This window comes from Vulpes vulpes, chromosome 11, assembly GCF_048418805.1.
Source record: "Vulpes vulpes isolate BD-2025 chromosome 11, VulVul3, whole genome shotgun sequence".
Classification (NCBI taxonomy): domain Eukaryota; kingdom Metazoa; phylum Chordata; class Mammalia; order Carnivora; family Canidae; genus Vulpes; species Vulpes vulpes.
The window spans coordinates 76,283,479-76,302,463 of NC_132790.1; the positions used below are offsets into that span (position 1 = coordinate 76,283,479).

The 18,985-nt window shown below is 38.8% G+C and overlaps 1 protein-coding gene across 30 annotated transcripts in view; it reads left to right on the forward strand.

The window, feature by feature from the left end:
- The window catches only part of TBC1D5 (TBC1 domain family member 5), a 529,331-nt gene that overhangs the window by 468,755 nt on the left and 41,591 nt on the right, over positions 1–18,985 (forward strand). For all 30 annotated transcript variants that reach the window (XM_072726774.1, XM_072726773.1, XM_072726763.1 and 27 more), the window contains one exon: positions 3,482–3,645. In XM_072726774.1, coding sequence (XP_072582875.1) covers positions 3,482–3,645 — 164 coding nt within the window. The remainder of the gene's footprint in view (positions 1–3,481; positions 3,646–18,985) is intronic.

Here is an 18,985-nt window from a genome sequence, read left to right on the forward strand (position 1 = left end):
GCCTTTGTCTTTTGTCTTTGGGCGTCCCGTGTCCAATTCCTCCAGCTGGTCTCAGATTTACAGGGGGTCTACCCGTCTATTTAGGACTATGCCCCAGCCCCTCTTCCTATTTCCCATCGAGTTAAATAAGAAGAAAATCACAAAAATATTATTCATGACACTCCATAAATATTTCCTCCCCTTCCCCCTTTCCTCCCTCCCAGCCACTCTGTGGTGAAGGCTCTTCATGATGCCTTTGAAGCCCATTCAGTCAGCTTGGGCTTGTGACAAATAGCCTCCACTGACATGTAACACATGGGACACAAAACTTTTATTGAATGTTTCAGAGAGGAAAATAAAATGAAGGAAAGATTTAATAGACCTAGACACACCCATATTTAGTCCAGATAGCACCTTTGTGCACTTTAGAGAAAGCTACTCCTTCTGTACAGATGCAGCTCACACCAGGGCATATACATCTTAACAAGCAGAGCAGTAGAGGAGGTCCTGGATTCCAGCCATCCCACAAGGCAGTCTTCTGTATGTCATATGTGGCAGTCCTGTGCTTAGAGCTAGCACTAAAGTCTGTGGGAGGTGCAGCCAACGTAAGAATAGTCCTAATGAGAGAGAGGGCTAGCAAATCTGCAACCTGCTATAGTTCATGTTAAACTCTCTCTGCTCTAGATTTGGAAGCCACCACTGTGCTAGTAATGGTTCGTGTCTACTGCGTACTTAGCATATTGTCTCATATGCTCAGCCACACTGAGCCTTTTATGCACGTCACCCACCTGGGATGCAAAGCATGTATGAGGTAGATGTCTCATGTATAGATGGTCAGTGAATTGTTCAAGGCCCCACAACTAGATATCCACTAGGCTTAGCCTCAAGCTTAGGTGCAGCAGAGCCAGCAGGTACTGGTTTGAGGAATTCTGCTTTGTAAACATCTCTGAAATCTATCACATGATGGTCCTTCGGTTAAGCCCTTATAATCTCTTGTATGGGCAGGTACAGGAGATGCCTGACTCAACCAAGCTCCTATAATCCTCATGATACTTTCCTCCTTAAAATCTGTAGTATCTCCCATCACCTACAGACAAGAGCAAGTCCTGACAGACCCCTTAGCATGAGAACAGAGTGCTCTTCGTGATCTCCCTGGCCCTATTTAGATCCTCATCTTCCCTTTTTTTCTCCCTCCTCCAAGGACTGGATGACCAAGAGGGAAAATAAGCTCACATTTAGGGTACCAGCAACTTTCAGAAAGAATTTATTTGATTCTCTCCTGCCCCCGGAAAGCCATTAAAATAATCATCAAATGAAAAAGAAGCATTCTATTGGACTTAAGCTTATTTTACACTAGTACTGGTGTCATTTTCAAGTACATATGGATGGCAGGAAGCTCCAAGGAATTCAGTTAGGCTCTGATAGAGCTAGATGTTCCCAGTAGCATTTACCAATTGCCTTGATAAATGCTGCATTCTCTGCCAAAAATGACCCTTCCTGAGCTGCCACCACCACCACTACCAACACCACCACCACCACCACCTGCTCTTCAGGTTTTAAGATGGGGCACACACCTCTCATTGCCTAAAACAAGATCAGATATTCCCTCTTTTGTGCTTCCAGAATACTGTTGTTGACACTTCTTGTTTGTATCACCTGGGATTTTAGGTTAGTTAGTATACATACAAGTCTCTATTTCCCTTGGACTGCTATTTTAGGAGCTTTTTAAGAGTTCCTGTTGTGGTCATCCCTCATCATTAGTGCTGGACAGAGTTTCTGTAGGCATTTCATAAGATCCATCTGCATGAGGCTTGTTCCCTGGAGTTTGGTTATGAATGAAAGAATATGTGCATGCCTGAGGTGGCCAAAGAATTTTATCTTTATTTAGTATATTTTAAAATGCCTGCAATCTAAAATAATTCTAAATAATTGTCATGAGTCAGAATTTCTGAGAAATAAACTGAGACAAAGACTTCTGGGTCTGTTGGGGAAGGAAGCTGTTGGGGGTGGGCCTGTGCCATCAAGGTCAGCATCTGGGGAATGAAAGGAGTAGCGTTGAGCTGAGGGAGGAGTTGAACTGCTTTGCAGTGGCTGCTGGAACCTCTGGGGCTGGGATGGCCCTTCAGAGTCATCCACCTTGGGGCAGGAAAGCCAGCCTTTATCTTCTGCCATCCCCCACCAGTCACTAGTTGGGGTTAATCCCTGGGGAAAGAACGACCTTAGATAGAGCAGATCTCTTCAGTTGAGGGCTGTATGCAGAGAGCAATTTCTAAGAACCATCATCAGTCAACAGTCCCAGTGGCTAGGAGACTAAATGTCTTTGTCCAGAAGGGGGGACTTGGACAGGGCACCACAACAATATATTTAAGAATGTGCCTCTGAGAGCAGGTTTTAAGTTTTCATTTCTTTTAACAAAAGAAGTGATTGATGTTTTGTTATCAGTTAAAAGCTTGAAAAGGTTTGTAGAGAGCTTCAGAACCTCTGTACAGCTTCTGGGCTACAAGCTTGTTGAGAATACTGACTCTTTACCCTGGGAACTGTCCAGATGAGGCCTGGGTAATGGAATGTTTCATCCACTTGCCCAGTGTGCCATACTAGTGTTGTCCTGTTCTCTGTGTGTGAGGCCTGAAAAGGGCAGGGAAGTCTGATAGTCCTTCTGTCTTAAGGCAAAACTGTTCCTGGTCCCTAGGCTCTTCCTTCCAATCTCCAGAAATACTCCATCATCCCCTTTGGGAACATGTTCTGGTGACTCCATTTTCTTAAGATCAAAATGTTTGTGTTCCCAAAAGGAACAAAAATGTTAGTAAGCTAATTTCTGTATTAATAAGTACTTTATCAATACTGCCACTAATTTGGGACTTGATAATTCAGAGATAGATTCTAACAGGAGCTGACTTAGTTTCATCTCTGAAAAGATCTTCTGCTAGGCAGAGTAATAGATGCAGGGATCACAGATGCACCCACTCTGATATAAGAACCAGCCTAGAAAGAGGAAGGCCCTGTGAGTCAGCACCTTGTCCCATTTTTACAGATGCTTCTGCCATAAGCTGGGGGAGCTATATATCTGTTCTGCAGTTAATAAAAGGGAAAGCTCTCTTTTGAAAACTTGCTGAAGGACTTAGGTTTTTTTCCATACTAATGTAATATATAGTATAATAGTTTCCACATACAATCCCTAAGGATGATTCCTTTAATGAGGGAAAATCCCGTTATCTAACCTGTGATTTCTAAAAATTCAAACTTTTAGTTTTTTTATATGTGTGCAACACTCGGACTATTGTAGCATAAATTACATGTGAAAATGCATAGGGGCACTTCATTGTTTTAAAAACTTGGCAGCTATTCTGATACATAAAAATGCTTGCATTTAATAACTCCACAGTGTCCCTATGTTGATGTGAACAAAGAAGTATAATAATTGATCCTTTATTAAAGACAGGGAATAAAGTAGCTGAGTGAAAAAGTCCAGTGTTTCATTATTGCCTCTTACTTTTTCTTACAGGACAAAGTTCTAAAACCATCAGTTCCTCCCCAAGCACTGAAAGTTTGCCTGGAGGAAGAGAATTCACTGGCTCCCCACCTTCATCTGCTACTAAAAAGGATTCCTTCTTCAGCAACATCTCCCGTTCCCGCTCACACAGCAAAACTATGGGCAGAAAAGAATCTGTAAGTATTTAAGGACACTTTTTCTTTCATCCTTCAGTTTCCCTTAGCGTGCTGCATTTGTTAAAACTTCTTCGGTACTGGGTTTTGTAAAGCTCTTAATTGGTCTATAAACTAAAGCAAAGAATTTCATCAAAATATTTTAATTTTATTATTATAACTTAGTGATATTTTAAGGCCACAGTCTGCATCATACTGGGGGAAAAAAGCAGCATCAGTTTAAAATATGTTGAATCCCAAATCTCAGTCCTTTTGTCTCTGCAAATGCTATTCTGTCAAAGTCTGTGTTATTATTATTTTTTTAATGTAACAAGTAGTGTTATCAAAGAATAGGTTAAGACACTTATAAAACAAACCAAGGTGTATTTTCAGTTTTATTTCATGAAAAGTAAAAATGATTACTACTTGTTTTAAAGTTATACAAATTACACTTAAATGATGATAAATTGATAGCTGCTCTCTAAGATCCTCTGTGTACATTGTTCAGAAAAATATACATAAAGCATATCAACCACTTTAAAAATCTGGTTGTGTCTAAAATTGTTTTTAAGCCAACTTCACAAAAAATAAAACATTTAGTAACCACATCTTAGAGGTAATTGAACATCTAATATTCTAGTATGAAGAATCCATCTGCCCACTGGAAGAAGATGCACATATAACAGGAAAGGATCTAGCTATTACTGAAACAGTTCTAAATTAGAAACAACATCCCTGGGTGGCTCAATGGTTTAGCACTTGCCTTTGGCCCAGGGTGTGATCCTAGAGTCCTGGGATCGAGTCCCACGTCAGGCTCCCTGCATGGAGCCTGCTTCTCCCTCTGCCTGTGTTGCTGCCTCTCTCTCTCTGTCTCTGTATCTCTCATGATTGAATAAAAAAAAATTTTTTTAAAGAAAAAACTTTTAAATGCTAAGTCAGCAGTAGGTAAAAACTAAGAAATAACTTGACTTAGATTGTAAAGTCCTCTAGAAGTTCAGGAACTGTAAAGGAGTGAAGTTGGAACTTGCTCTTCAGGAAATAGAAGGATGGGTGAAATAAGTGATTGGGTCAAGGAGGGCACTTGTCTTGATGAGTCCCAGGTAATGAATGGAACTGAAACTGCTGAATCACTACATTGTACACCTGAAACTAATATAACACTGTATATTAACTGTATTAGAATTAAAACAAAAGAAAAAAAAGGAAGCAGTTAGATTCCCTTTCCCACTCTGGCAGCCCTCTGGAGAGTGTAAAACAGAATGTCTCTGGACAGAGAAGTCAGGTACATTTTAGTACACCTTACTGGAAAAAGAATGATGAGTATATTTAAATACTAAATCTGAGATCCCCAAGTCTCACCACACTTGCTTCCCAGAATACCAGTATATATATCCTCTCAGGAAGGAGATTAGAAGAATTTTCTTCACACAAAAGTTATAAATTTTTCTAACAGTCACACAAATATACTGACCTTAGGGGTTCTCCAGGGAAACAGCTGGTTCGCTTTACAGTGAGCCCAACCTTCATAGCTCTGTCCAAACACAGACCTTTCACTTAGTTTTTAGTTCACATTACTTTACATGAGCAAGACAGCCAGGGATCACCAGATAGTTGAGGAAAGCATCTGTTAGTTAAAGACCAGCAAAAGCAAATAGAAAAAAGTAACTGGAAGAAAACAGTTTATGCAGGTGAAGAACACTTTAGAAAAAAAAAATAATAACAACAAAAGCTATTAGAAATCCAAATATGATATTTAAAATGTAAAGCTCAATAGAAGAGTTTGGAATTGATAAAATTGAGGAACTCTCCCAAGAGAACAGAATACAAGACAGAAACGGAAAGTAAGATAGAAAAATGGAAGAAAATTAGAGAACTAACCTAAGAGGTTCAAAACTTGAAAAATGGAAATTCTAGAAAGAAAACAGAAAATGAAAGGAGATAATAAAAAAAACAATTAATTAAATGTTCCACTAATGAAAAGCCTGAGTTTTCAGATCAAAAAAGTCCATAGAAAGGCCCACACAAACAAAAATAAACCCACACCCAGATACATCACTGAAAAAGGTCAGAACTCTGAGAACAAAGAGATATCCTCCAAACTTGTAGTGTTGAGGGAAAAGAAAGATTTCCAACAAAGGATCAGGAATTAAAATAGCTACGAATTTCTCATAGGAGCACCAGAAGCAAGGCAGTTTGAGAAATACCTTTAAAGTTCTAAGAGAAAATTACTTCCAGCCTCAATTCAATACCTAGCCAAAGTAATTTAGTGTGAGGTTAGATATTCACGATTCAGATATCCACTTTGAGATATTCACGATTCAAAAAACTTACTCCCATTCTTAGAATCTTCTGGAGGATGTGATCTATAAAAACGAGGACATCACTGAGGATGGGGAAAACCTAAGAAAATGGAAATAAAGCATCCAGAGCAAGACAAAAAGATTCCTCAGAATGATAACACAGGGAGATCCCAACACTAAGCAGAGTACAGCTAATTTAACAGGTCCAGAGAGCAGCAGCCAACTCAAGTTGGAGCAAGTCAGAAGGTTCTACAAAGTTTTCTCCAAAAAGATGCCATTTGGGGAACAACTATTTGAACAAGTTAAGAGATTTAAACTAGGAGAAAGTTGGGGTTTGAATTAATGTTAATTTTATTAACAACTAAGCCATTAAAACACAGGATGATTTGTAACTCTGAAGAAAAACGGTGTCAGAAAAAGAAGAAAAAGGTTATGATAAGCCTTGTAACTGAGCCATGACTAGAATTTACATAGACATTATACTGAAAGCCTATTGGCTATTAATATACTCAGAATCATAGGGGACGACACCTGGGTGGCTCAAGTTGAGTATCTGACTCTTGGTTTTGTCTTGGTTTTGGCTCAGGTCATCATCTCTCTGTTGTGTTGAACAGAGCCTGCTTCAGATTCATAGTCTCTCTCATTCTCTCAAATAAATGAATAAATAAGATCTTTTAAAGTATCATGATAAAATTCTGTAGAGAAGATGGGGTGTGGGAACTGTGTCTTTGCATGGGGGAGGGTAGTGAGCAGGTGGTATGGTCAGTATAAGTGTGTAATACTCTAGAAAAATCAAGAGATAGCAATATAAGCTAGAGATACTGAGACAAATGGGTAAAAGAATTGAAAGGAGTTCTGTCTGGGGAGCAGGAAGTAGAGGGTGGGGCTGTGTGAACCGTTTTTCATAACAGGCCTTATAGAACCATTTGACTCTTCAAAGTGTTATATATATAACTTAGATTAAAAATAATAACTAAAAATCACAACAAAACCAGAATGTATTGGCATAATAAATTAGAAGAGATATCTGTCTATACAAAGAACATGTCTCTGAAGAACCAGAATAAGGAATAACAAATGAAAAAGGCATATGGAGACATGTTTCATTTGCATTCTATCATATTTTGGTGGCATATGGATTAGTCTACAACACCACTTAATTACTTTCTTTATGGTGATAACTGTAACTTAAAACTGAGAAGTCAGACAAAAATAGATATAGAGTAAGTCTAATTCTCTATGTAGACCTGTTATGTACCAAGAAACAGGATGTAAAATTATTATTCAAAATTTAATATATTTTCTAACTGTGGGAAGTAAGTAGGCAGAAGTTTTCGAGAGAAAGCTCCTCATTTTTCAATAGGTTATCTTATTATTTTATGAAATAAGATAGTCAGTGCTCTTTGCCAGGTAATTCTAGGTCTCCCCCTTTCTAAGGCACTTGGTAGGATTGCACCTCCCTGTCTCCCATGAGCTGTCAGAGTCACATGACCAGTTCTATCCAGTGAGTTGTAAGGGGAAGTGATACGTATGTATTACAACTACAAGATCTTCCTCATCTCTCTAAACCTCTGTCAACTCATGATAAACATGAAGTATGAGTGAAAAATAACCTTTGTTGATTTATGCTGAGATTGTTGCTTATCATAGCCTAATGGTACACTGTTGGAAAATGTTCAGGCCCGTAGCTAGGAACCATTCTCCTGTGGGAGCCACATACCACCGCTGCCACTGCCCACTCTCCTGGCACTAGAGCCCATTACTGGGCACCTCCCATCTCTATGCCTAGTTTACTTTCATTTGGGTATGACACAGGGATATTCCATGTCTTCAAAAAAGTTCAAAATTGTTTTTCATTAATATCATCATTATGAGTTTCTCACATAAGCAAGTAGCCAGAAATTAAAGGAAAGATACCTCTCTCTTTGGATCCCCAGTGCCTTAAGCTATATGTACCTTACAGATTTCAAGACTCCATTATCTGTTAAAGTGGTCCAAGATCAAGAAATTGTTGATATCAGTTAGCAAAAGGTTAAAATGGCAGTTGAAAACAGACATTAAAACAAAATAATCTAGTACTAGTTATCAACCTAAGTGTGGTGAAATCTGCTTACAGTGGTTCTAGTGTCATTATTGAGAAATGATTCTCAAAATCAATATGTGTGACATATTTTGGACAAGCATCATATATAAAGTCATAGAACCTATTTCTTCTCAGTATCGTTTTTTAATGTACTATACAAAGCCTTTCTGTAATCCACAGACTATCTCCTTTAGACGAAGATATATCACATTTACTCCTGCCAGTGCCCGATTTGGCCATATAATAGAATACAAAACTCAGCTAAGTCTTTAAAAGAGGTAACGAATTAAGCTTTGTGCCATATATTTGTGAAAGACACCATTCTACTTCTTATCTGAAATCTGAGCAAACTAGTGAGAAGTTTGAAAAATTGACCTTTACGTCATTTTCTGTAGTAGTGTTGTTGTGAGGGTTTGTATTTATTCACAAAGACAATTTTCCCTCTACTTTGTTTCCCAAAAGAGCCTTTAGGTCCTACCTAATTCAGACCCTGGTTTAATCAAGCTCTCACTTTTTAATCTTGAAAACAAAATTGAGAATTTTGATACTTTTAATTTTCCATACTTTATTTTTCATGATAATGTAAGTGACATCCAGCACTTAGTTTTCTAGAAATCTATTTTAGTTGGTCATTCATCTGACTGTTAAGTAATTTTTTACTTGTTTTAGCACTGTTAGTCATGTTCCGCAATTGTTGCCAAATCATTTCCAAGAATATCTTTGCTAACATTCAAGAATAGGGAAAATACTGAACATAAGAAAAGCTCTAAAATTAGTTTGTGTGTAAGTTCTAATATTTAAGGACATCAGCCAATTAAAACTTTTTTTAAAGTTCCTGGTGAACTGCAAGTCACTTTGCTATGCTTTGTGATAATTACATACCGGTCTAAAGATATAAAGTTATCCATGATTCAGAATCCTCTCTAAACTATAGGAAATCAAAGTGTCCAAGCTAGAAATCCTTGCATAAAACAGGATGTGTAATAAAGTATACACCACCTACAAGCTCATCCGAGGGTACTCATCCTCTCTTTTTGTGACCCCTGTATGCACTCATCATTGCTCTTTGGTAGTTTGAACATATGCCATGGTTATACTAATATAATTATTTTTGTAATATTCATTGATCTGTTCTTTATGACAACAAAATAACAAAAAGTGTCAGATGAAGGAAAACAAATTTGAAAGCAGACTCTTCTGCTTTCAGAATATTTAATTATAAATTAAGTATTAAATATATTTACTTCTGAAACTATGGACAACCTGAACATTACCAAATCTACTTCAGGTTATGTTCTAGGAATTGAAAGTTAAGACATATCTGTATAAGAAATATATGAGAGTAGTCCCAGTGAGTGTGCTTGAGGTAAAATCAGGGGAGAGGGAAACCCACCAAATGTTAAGTAATAATTAAACTAAATAAGAATATAACTTGTCAACGTGAGAGTCATTATATGGCTTAATGCCAGAGAAGCAGTAAAGATCACAAATAATATGAATTCAGAAGATAGATCATCATGGGTTTTTTTGTTTGTTTTTTGTTTTTTTATCTAGATTGGCTTTGTGTGAGAGATCAGACTTGAACCACAAACATATTGCTTCTTTCATTAAATGCAACCATTGTTTCCCCTTATGAAAATCCAACAACTGCCTAAGACAGATAGTGGTGATGAATACCCGAGTAGGCAGTCAATAATGTCTGTTGTGGGTGTTTTCTTCTCTCTTACAGTCTCTAGCAAAATGTAAAATGGTTGGGATTATAGCAATTTGCTTGTGGTAAAAATAAAAGAAATTATTATCTCAAATGAGGAAATCTGTTGCTTATTATTTCAAGTAACAAGAGTCCTGAGACTGGCAAACCTGGAATCAGATACTTCAGCTGTTCATTGACATCAACCAACTTTTCCATCCTCAGGGTTTTGGCTTTGTCCTCACCTCACATCCATCATGTTCTCAAGAGGGATGTCACAGAGCCAGATATATATCCTGTCATCTCCCCACCCCAACACACAAAACATCTAGAAAAGTTTCTATTTGGAAGCTCTCCAACAGGCTTTCCCTCTTTCTCCCATCTCATTGGTTGGCCAGAATGAAATCGCACACCCACTCCAAAATCAGTCTCTGGTAAAGGGAAACTTTAGAGAAGTCCATGACCATGCAGAAAGATGGTGGAAGGATGTACCTATACAGATAGATAGGTGAATTATCCCTAGAGTATTGATTTCCAAAATGATTTCTTTAATCCTTCCCTGAAGTATTTGCCTTTGAAAAGAGCCAGTTCTGTTGTCAGTAATGTTTCATTGGTGAATATTTAGGCAGCTTGAGTTAGATTGGTAGTTGGAAGAGAGAAATTGAGCAGTGGCATTCCCAGGAGGCCAGAATTTTCCTAATAACCCAATTTTCTCTTCAGTCAGTGATATATATACTTCCTAAGAGCATGTATTATATGGAAAGTATTGATTATGATGTATTTCCTTGTGGCTTCTGTTTGGAATTGGAAGCCAACATCTAGGGTGTCTAATTATAAAGTTTTTTTCAGTTCATAAATGTATATTTGTATTCTCATTGTTTGATCAATAATACTAATGATAACTGGATTAAAATACAGTCTCACTTAAAACACAGTCCTATTTAATATAGTTTATTGACCTAAATACATACAAAATGAATTTAGACATCAGCAGTTTTTCTGTCTTCTAAGGAATTATAAATCTAAGGCCAAAATGAACTCATATATTTGAAGCATAACATTTAGTTACTCGTTAGGTGTTATATGAACCTTGTTCACAACTTTTCTGTCAGTGGACCAGCTCAAGGTCAGGGATAGTGGGCCATGTATCTTTGTAGGAGCAATCCTTCCTCCTATTTCCATCTTTTTGCCTTACCCAAAACAGTAATTCCATCTTGAAGAAATGTGAACATCAAAAGGAGCATCATAAAGAGCTCTCTGTTGTCAACAGCTTACAGGATGACAGTTTTAATTTAACTTAGTAAACAGATTTTATAACCAAGTTTTAATATCTTTATGCTTCAGTAACTTTATTTTTAACCAAAATAGCTGAGGAGCCTATGAAAGCAGAACCACAGGAAGTGGAGTGCTGAACCTTGACTATACTGCCCTATTTAGGACAGTGAGCTGCTGCCCTTGGGAACAAATGAGATGCTTATTCCCCTCATGCTGTGCCTTCTTCTCCATCATTTGTCTTCATCTCCATCATCTCCATAAATGCAAACTTGCCAGACTGTACCCGTGCTGAACACTGCCCAGGAGGCATAGACAATAGTTGGGGAAGAGCTCAAGTGAAACAGAAATATTTAGAATCCCTGGCTAGAAATTCCTGTGGGTTTGAATTATGCTAAATTAAATGTGTCATTAATAGCATTTGCTTCCTTCCAATGACCTTTCTTGAAACTTGACATTTATTTAGTCTTTCAAAGCCACATTGCCTTGGGGGCAGTAATTTGTGTCCTAAAGTACACATGTGCACAGCAGGGAAAGAGATGAGGACTTTGAATTGTCCATGGTCAGCTAAAGCCAGAGGCCAAACTGTGGGGACAGTTAGGTTGTCCCCCTCCTTACTTCTCAGTGGCAACACCACCCTCTCCTACATAGCATCTTACTGCCTTCTATTTTTTTTAAGAGATTTTATTTATTTATTCATGAGAGACACAGAGAAAGAGACAGAGATATAGGCAGAGGGAGGAGCAGACTCCCCACAGGGAGCCTGATGGGGGACTCAATCCTGGGACCCCAGGATCATGCCTTGAGCCAAAGGCAGATGCTCAACCGCCGAACCACCCAGGAGTCCCATCTTACTGCCTTTAAATCTCTGTCCCTAGCGTCTCATCATTTACTCTCTGAAACCCAATGTTAACTTTTTCAGAAAGCTATGTGTTTAATTGACTGCACTTTAATTCCAGGAGGAATGACTTACCTCCTATCCTAGGAACTCTAGGCCTATTGAACAAAAGGCGAGATCTGTATCAGATAGGCAGATTTCTCCTTACCTTGAAACCTTAAAGCTAAGAAACACCTTTTTGATTTTCCCTCAGACTAGAAGTGCTGGGTCAGCTGGTGGCTTGGGCACCTTTGCTGCCGCTTCTCTCTTTCCCCACACCCTCCCAGTTTTCCCTCCCAGCTTTCTGCTCCAAGATGCCCATGTGTCAGGAATTCATCCATGTGGAAGTATTGCAGGTGGTAAACACCAGGATCTCCACATCTGCAGCATGAGAGAAAGGTGCAGGGTTACAGAGCATTCAGTAATGCAGGTTGTGCACTGCTCATGAGAGCCCTGCTGAAGGAGCACATGCGTGTGAAAACCCAACCTTGCTCTGTTCACTGAACAGCATGCCCAAGTCTGGAGGCTGTGTTTGCCTTGAGAAGGGGCATTCTTCCTCTCTGTACTGAGGTAATAGCTAAGTCCTGCACCCAAAAGAGGTGACTTTTCGTAATTAAATTAAAAGCATGTTTTCAGTGAATAGAGGCCCCAAGAGGGAACCGCAATTGTTGGAAAAATTTTTGACCTTTCTACTTTGTGGCAATAATGATTAAAAAAAAAAAAAGAAAGAAACATAGATGGTACCAGAAAAAAACACGTTAGTGTTGATATGAACAGCTAATGAAATGAGAAAAACAAAATCAAAATACTCTTGACCATAAGAATACTAAGTATAATCATTTACACAGAGGGTTCACCATTCATGCTTTGTTAAGCCTCTTAATAAGCATGTCTGTCATTACAAATGCATGTGATTAACTTCACTGTAAATTGTATTTGATTAGAAGAGTAAACTTGGCTCACTTAAGCTTAACCTTGGCCTGGAGTGTTTCTCTGCTTGTGAAGTACAGTTGGTCACGAGCAACTTTTAAAAATACATGAAAAAAAAATAAGCAAGACCCTTCTCAGCCCTGACATTACAATATAGCTGAAGTATTTAAAATGTCTTGAAAATGTAGATCATTGGGATACAATCAAATCCCCAAATTTCCTTTTTATTTCAGATGATAGCAGAGCCCTCCCTCCTTTCCCCCAGAACTGTTACCCACTTAGTACAGTTCTGTCTGTAGCCTTATTTCCAGTCAGAACATCATTTTCCAAAGTTACTTAGGTCAATAGATAGAAGCTTTAATAGCAGTAACTCCCAAGTATAGTGATTTTTATAAGCCATGAACAAATTAGCTTTACTCTAAAAAATATGGGCTACACTTGAAAACAAGAGAGAAGAAAACAAAATGTGTCAACTGGAAAAGCAGTTATGAAAGGGGTCACTTCCCCTTCCCTACCCCTACCATTTATTTCTTCATATACCCCCGGCTTTCCTGGTTAGTATTTCCTAATTATTGTTTCACCTTTGATGTTCTTATTGTTCTGCTTTAAAGTTTCCTATCTTTCTTATTTTGTCTCTTAGATGAACTCTTTTTTTTTTTTAATTTTTATTTATTTATGATAGTCACAGAGAGAGAGAGAGAGAGGCAGAGACACAGGCGGAGGGAGAAGCAGGCTCCATGCACTGGGAGCCTGATGTGGGATTCGATCCTGGGTCTCCAGGATCGCGCCCTGGGCCAGAGGCAGGCGCCAAACCGCTGCGCCACCCAGGGATCCCTCTTAGATGAACTCTTAAAGATGGTCTAATCTTATTAAATAAACCCATTCCAACCATACCTTGCCCCTGCAACAGAAAAGGCCTTTCAGACTGGCATCTAGGATTGGTCTCTTTCAGGTGATCACTCTGACCTCTTGATCATCAACACCTTTAAATTCTTGGACACCACCCCAAAGTTAAAACAGAATTGTAAACAAGATCGTGGAAGTTTGCAACATTTACTTGAATTCTTTCAATATGTCCCCTCAGATATATCAAGAGTCCCATTAACAAGAAAGCATTAAAGAACTAGAAAATTATAGCATTAACCTGCCCCACATACACATATACACCCACCCCACATACACCCACCCCACACAGTGCAAATTGAAGGAGGCCTCATATGCAAAATAATGTTCCAATTAATTTAGCATAGGAAGGGAGAAATGCTGCCAAGTTGCTTAATTTCAGGATGTTCTTAGTCAAGATCCTAGACAGTCTTTTGGATTTGAAGCATATTTAGTTATATAGTCCCCATGGATCTCTTATTCATTCATAATAATGCAAAGATACACATTCCATAAAATACCAATAATAATACTTTTGAAAATGAAATCGAAGAAAAAGTTAAACTTTAATGCCATCCAGCTAGACAGTAATAAAACTATTTTACTGCTCAGGATAAATGAGTGTTGATTTTTTCCTCAGTGTCTGTAGTCAAAGTCACCAACTCTCAGTCTCAATTATAACTGAACTCCTTTTTGATATCTGTGATGATTGTCTTCAGAATTAGGTTTGAAGGTTGGCAGTCACAAGACCTTTTTTTCGAGGAAATGAGTGGGTCTGATTTTGTTTTACCAGAAATTGAGATTTAAATTCCTGAGATGATCTAATGAAATTTAAAGACTTTAAATACTGGACCTTGCATTTCATTCCAAAGAGAGTGTCATTATTTAGGATGCTTTAAGCTGAATATAACAGAAACCCTGACTCAAACTGATTCAAATAATAAGGAAAGTTATTAGGTCAAATAAGTCCAAAGGACTTCTCATTCCTAGGTTCTCATTAGAATCACCTAGAGAGCTTGAAAAAAAAAAATGTCAGGAACAGCAGTACTGAATCAGAATCTCTAGGTGGGGCATGGGACTTTGTAATTGTTAAAAACTTTCCAGGTTATTTAAATGTCAAGGTTTAGAACCAGTTCATCAGTGTCTTCAAGGACCCAGGTTCTTTCCTGCCCTGCCTTGCTTAGCAAAGGCTTTGTTAGAAGTGAGACAGCTATAGCAGTTCTCAGCATCATATCTATTCACCAACATCTAAAGGAGAAAGATAAACCATGTCTTCTTCTTGAGAGGAGGGCCCTATTGGGGCAGAGGATATGAGATATGAACATGGAGTACCCACACTCCTCCCTACAAAGTTCTGTTAGGCCTGTTGAGTGCCACTATGATCTGTCAACTAAAGCTTTTCTACAGTTACTGTTAGGGAAAAATACATCAATTTTACTGTCATGACGTATCCATCTTCAAATGAACAGTCATCTTCGGAACAGTCGTTTCTGTTAGAGGCAATTTATATGTTCCCCAAAATTACCATGCTATGCAAAGTCATGCATTCAAAACTAGTGGACTCATGGGGAAATGGGATTGGAGAACATCACTCAGAAACTTCATCAGTGATACATTAAAAAAAGGGCAGCCCCGGTGGCTCCGTGGTTTAGCGCCGCCTTCAGCCCAGGGCCTGATCCTGGAGACCCGGGATCGAGTCCCACGCGGGGCTCCCTGCACGGAGCCTGCTTCTCCCTCTGCCTTTGTCTCTGCCTCTCTCTGTGTCTGTCTCTCATGAATAAATAAATAAATCTTAAAAAAAAAAAAAAGGCAGGAACCTGGTTAAAGTGGTAGCATGGTTTATACATGTGAAATGATTAACAAATAGATCAATACTGTAATAAATACAGTCCTGAAGCTCGGTTGGGGAAATGGACCTCAGAAAGATTGCAGTTTGTGAGTTACCATGAAGTAGTGGATGGAGGACTGTCTAGAATCGGATGAATTTGGGATCTGGGTGTAGCTTATCACACACACTGTCAACTGAGGTAGCTGGCAGATTTGCAAGGTGCATGCACGTACGCATTTTCTGTATTCCTGAATGTCTGGTTATGCGGTTTCCAGCATTCATGTGATGTTCCGTGTGGATATATTTGTGCATAAGCAAACGTGAAATTCACATTATACTCAGTTTCCTAACCCATCAGTCTTGTTGGAACAGATTCACATTTTCAAAACAGGCGTTATCACAGAACTAATTCTAATCTGGGTTTGACATGCAGCTTCTGAATGTCATAGGTTAGGGCCAGGAGAGTGAGGATATAGAAAAACTATACTTTATTAATTTTTTGTTCTCAGTTCAGTAACTAACAACCATGTTAATTAGAAATTTTAGAGGAAGTCCATTTTATTCATAGTCACATACATCTCAAGTATTTTGGAACACTAGCTTGCTCCCAGTGAATGTCTTCCTCAGTATCTACCCACCAGAATTCTTCAGGGGTTCCTTCTCCCTGGGATAAATCCTGTGATTTTAAGGCACAGGCTACAGGGCCCTTGATCTCATGCCTTCAACCTTATCATCAGTCCTCACTCCATTTCCTTGTCATCCCTTCAGGAACGCACAACTATTAGAGTTCCCTCACACCAGCCATGCTGTCTCATGCCCTGTGTTGTTCTGCTCTGCTCTTTCTTCTGACCAGAATTATTTATGTGGCTACTGAACTCCTGGAGTTTCCTCCAGTCTCAGCACAAGTACCTTGTGGCCCATGGAGTCTTCCTTCCCACCTTCTAGAAGCTTTAAGCACTTTCCATATAGCTATGGGCCGACCTAGGCACCAGATTCCAGAGCCTCTCCTCAAACCTACAGAAGCAGCATCTTGAGATGGGGAGAGGAGTGTTTAGATTATCTGCAAATGCTTCCTTTGCTCTGTCAGAGAACTACCTACATTCATGTATAAGGGTTCTGTTGCTGGGATCCCTGGGTGGCGCAGCGGTTTGGCGCCTGCCTTTGGCCCAGGGCGCGATCCTGGGGACCCGGGATCGAATCCCACGTCGGGCTCTCGGTGCATGGAGCCTGCTTCTCCCTCTGCCTGTGTCTCTGACTCTCTCTCTCTCTCTCTCTCTCTCTCTCTCTCTGTGACTATCATAAATAATAAAATAAAATAAAAAAAAATTTTTTTAAAAAGGGTTCTGTTGCTATCACAGTATCCCCTGTGCCAGATATTGTGCCTCACACTCAGTAAATGTTTATGAATTAATATTGTTGAAGGATTTGCATGCTATGCATGAATTTAGATGTATTAGGCTTTACTCTGACCTTTCCTAGGGCCTGAAAAGTGACTTCATATCCCGGTGACACTCACCAACCCACATAAAAAAAAAGACTAAACAGCAATTGTTTGTATATAGTGAGAAATAGGGTCTTTATAAATTAGTTTAAGGAGTAAATTAACCAAAGTGTGATAGGCATGTGAATAAGCCAGGTAACTTAGAGAATTATTTCCTTCTCTCTCTCTCTCTCTCTTTCTAGCATCTCAGAATTGATAGTGTTTGTGTTCATCAAAGCTATTCCAATGCTTGGTTTCCTTTTACCAATTGTAACAAAGTATTTCTTAACCTACGCTTGATCCTTTCCTTGGATTTGCTATAGGGTGCCATTTTTTGCTGTCCTTAATGGGACATTATGGGAGTCAGCCCAGAGAATGGTGGTATAAGGGTGCACATTTCATGCTCACATGGGTCATTTAGCTTTGCTGTAAGAAAAACAACCTTGGTAAAGGCCCTTCTATCTGGGTCAGCCATTGTGCAGACGCCTACTTTTTGGTGCCAGGAACAGCAAGGGAAAGCACACAGATGGTACTACCCAGCCAGTAATAGTATGAGAAACTCAGCTGGAGGCCCCGGTGCTGGCTGGGTGGTTTCATCAGTTGGTCTGATCACGTGTAAGCAAAGAGGGAAAAACCCTTGTTAAATAAAGTAACATCTGTGCTAATTGGCATGGTGGAGGAGAGAGCTATTCTGGTCTACAAAAGATTGGTCAGGTTGGCTAATTACAAAAATACAGCATGAGGTGATAGAGCCCAAAAATTCCAAAGATGGGGACATTTCTCCACAGATGCCACTTAATGCACCAAACACAGGCCCTTCTAGGAGAGACCTTTTTTTAAATGTTCAGTAGACGAGCAATTGTCATAATAACTATGCTTAACATTTTTATACCTTTTGAATTTTTTAAGGCTAGGAAGTTCCAAAGACATACCACATGTCTATAGTTATTTATTTAAAGGAGCACTTACAGGATTTTTCTAAGTAATAACGTTTATAACTGTGCAGGTAAGGTTTTGTTCTTCCTCTGATTATACCTGTGTGAGGTTATCTTAAGCATTTAATTTCCAGTATATTTATTTCAGGATTATAAATTTATTCAGTTTACTTAGAATTTGTAGTAGATGATCCTGTTTTCTGACACCATTCTTTTCTGTTTATTGTTTTTGTAAACAACTTCTAGAAAGGTACAGTTAGATTAAAACAGCTCACAATGTTGCAGTGCCAGTAGGCGCAAAAGCACATTTCTAAAGGCTAAACATATTTAATAAATATTACTTATTACTGTAAAAATATTTTCAGAAATGAATTTAAATACCATGGATTATGGACATGTCCTGCTTTATCCTTTTTATTACATTCATGTTTGAATCTTTTGTTCTCTGAAACTTACACACAACCTCTGTTTATCAAAAGTTACAGAAGAGAGCCTGCATAATCTGACAAAATTGATTTATATTCGGCTTTAAAATAAGTGCTTATGTCTACAGTGGGATAAATTAATACCTAATAGTCTTAAGAATTAGCTCTAAATAGAATAATGAAACCACCCTGTACAGAACTGACCAAGGGAGATTGGAAAGCCATGTTGGAAACCTGTCTGCCATCCTTCCCCTCTTCTCCCTGCATCCCACTCCATGTAGAGGTCTTTTGGACTGTTACCAAATATGCATCTAACCATGCTTCCATCTGTTAAAACTGCAGGGAAATAGAGCAGGGAAATAGTAAAGTGTTTCACAACATTTCCTACAGGGACTGGAAACTGTATTCAGAAGTAGGAGGGCATGAGATGGGTCATCTGCATCTTTGCCATTCAAAGTGCGGTGGGTGGGTAGACCAGCTGCATGGTCATTTCCTGGGAGTTCATTAGAAATGCCGAAGGTTGGTCCCCACTCCAGACCTACTAAATTAGATTGCATTTACAGCATTCCCCAGGTGATTTGTGTGCATATTAAAGATTGAAAAGAGTTAGTCTAAGAATAATTGAGTACCAAATCAGAACTAAAGTTTGCTACAGATAAATC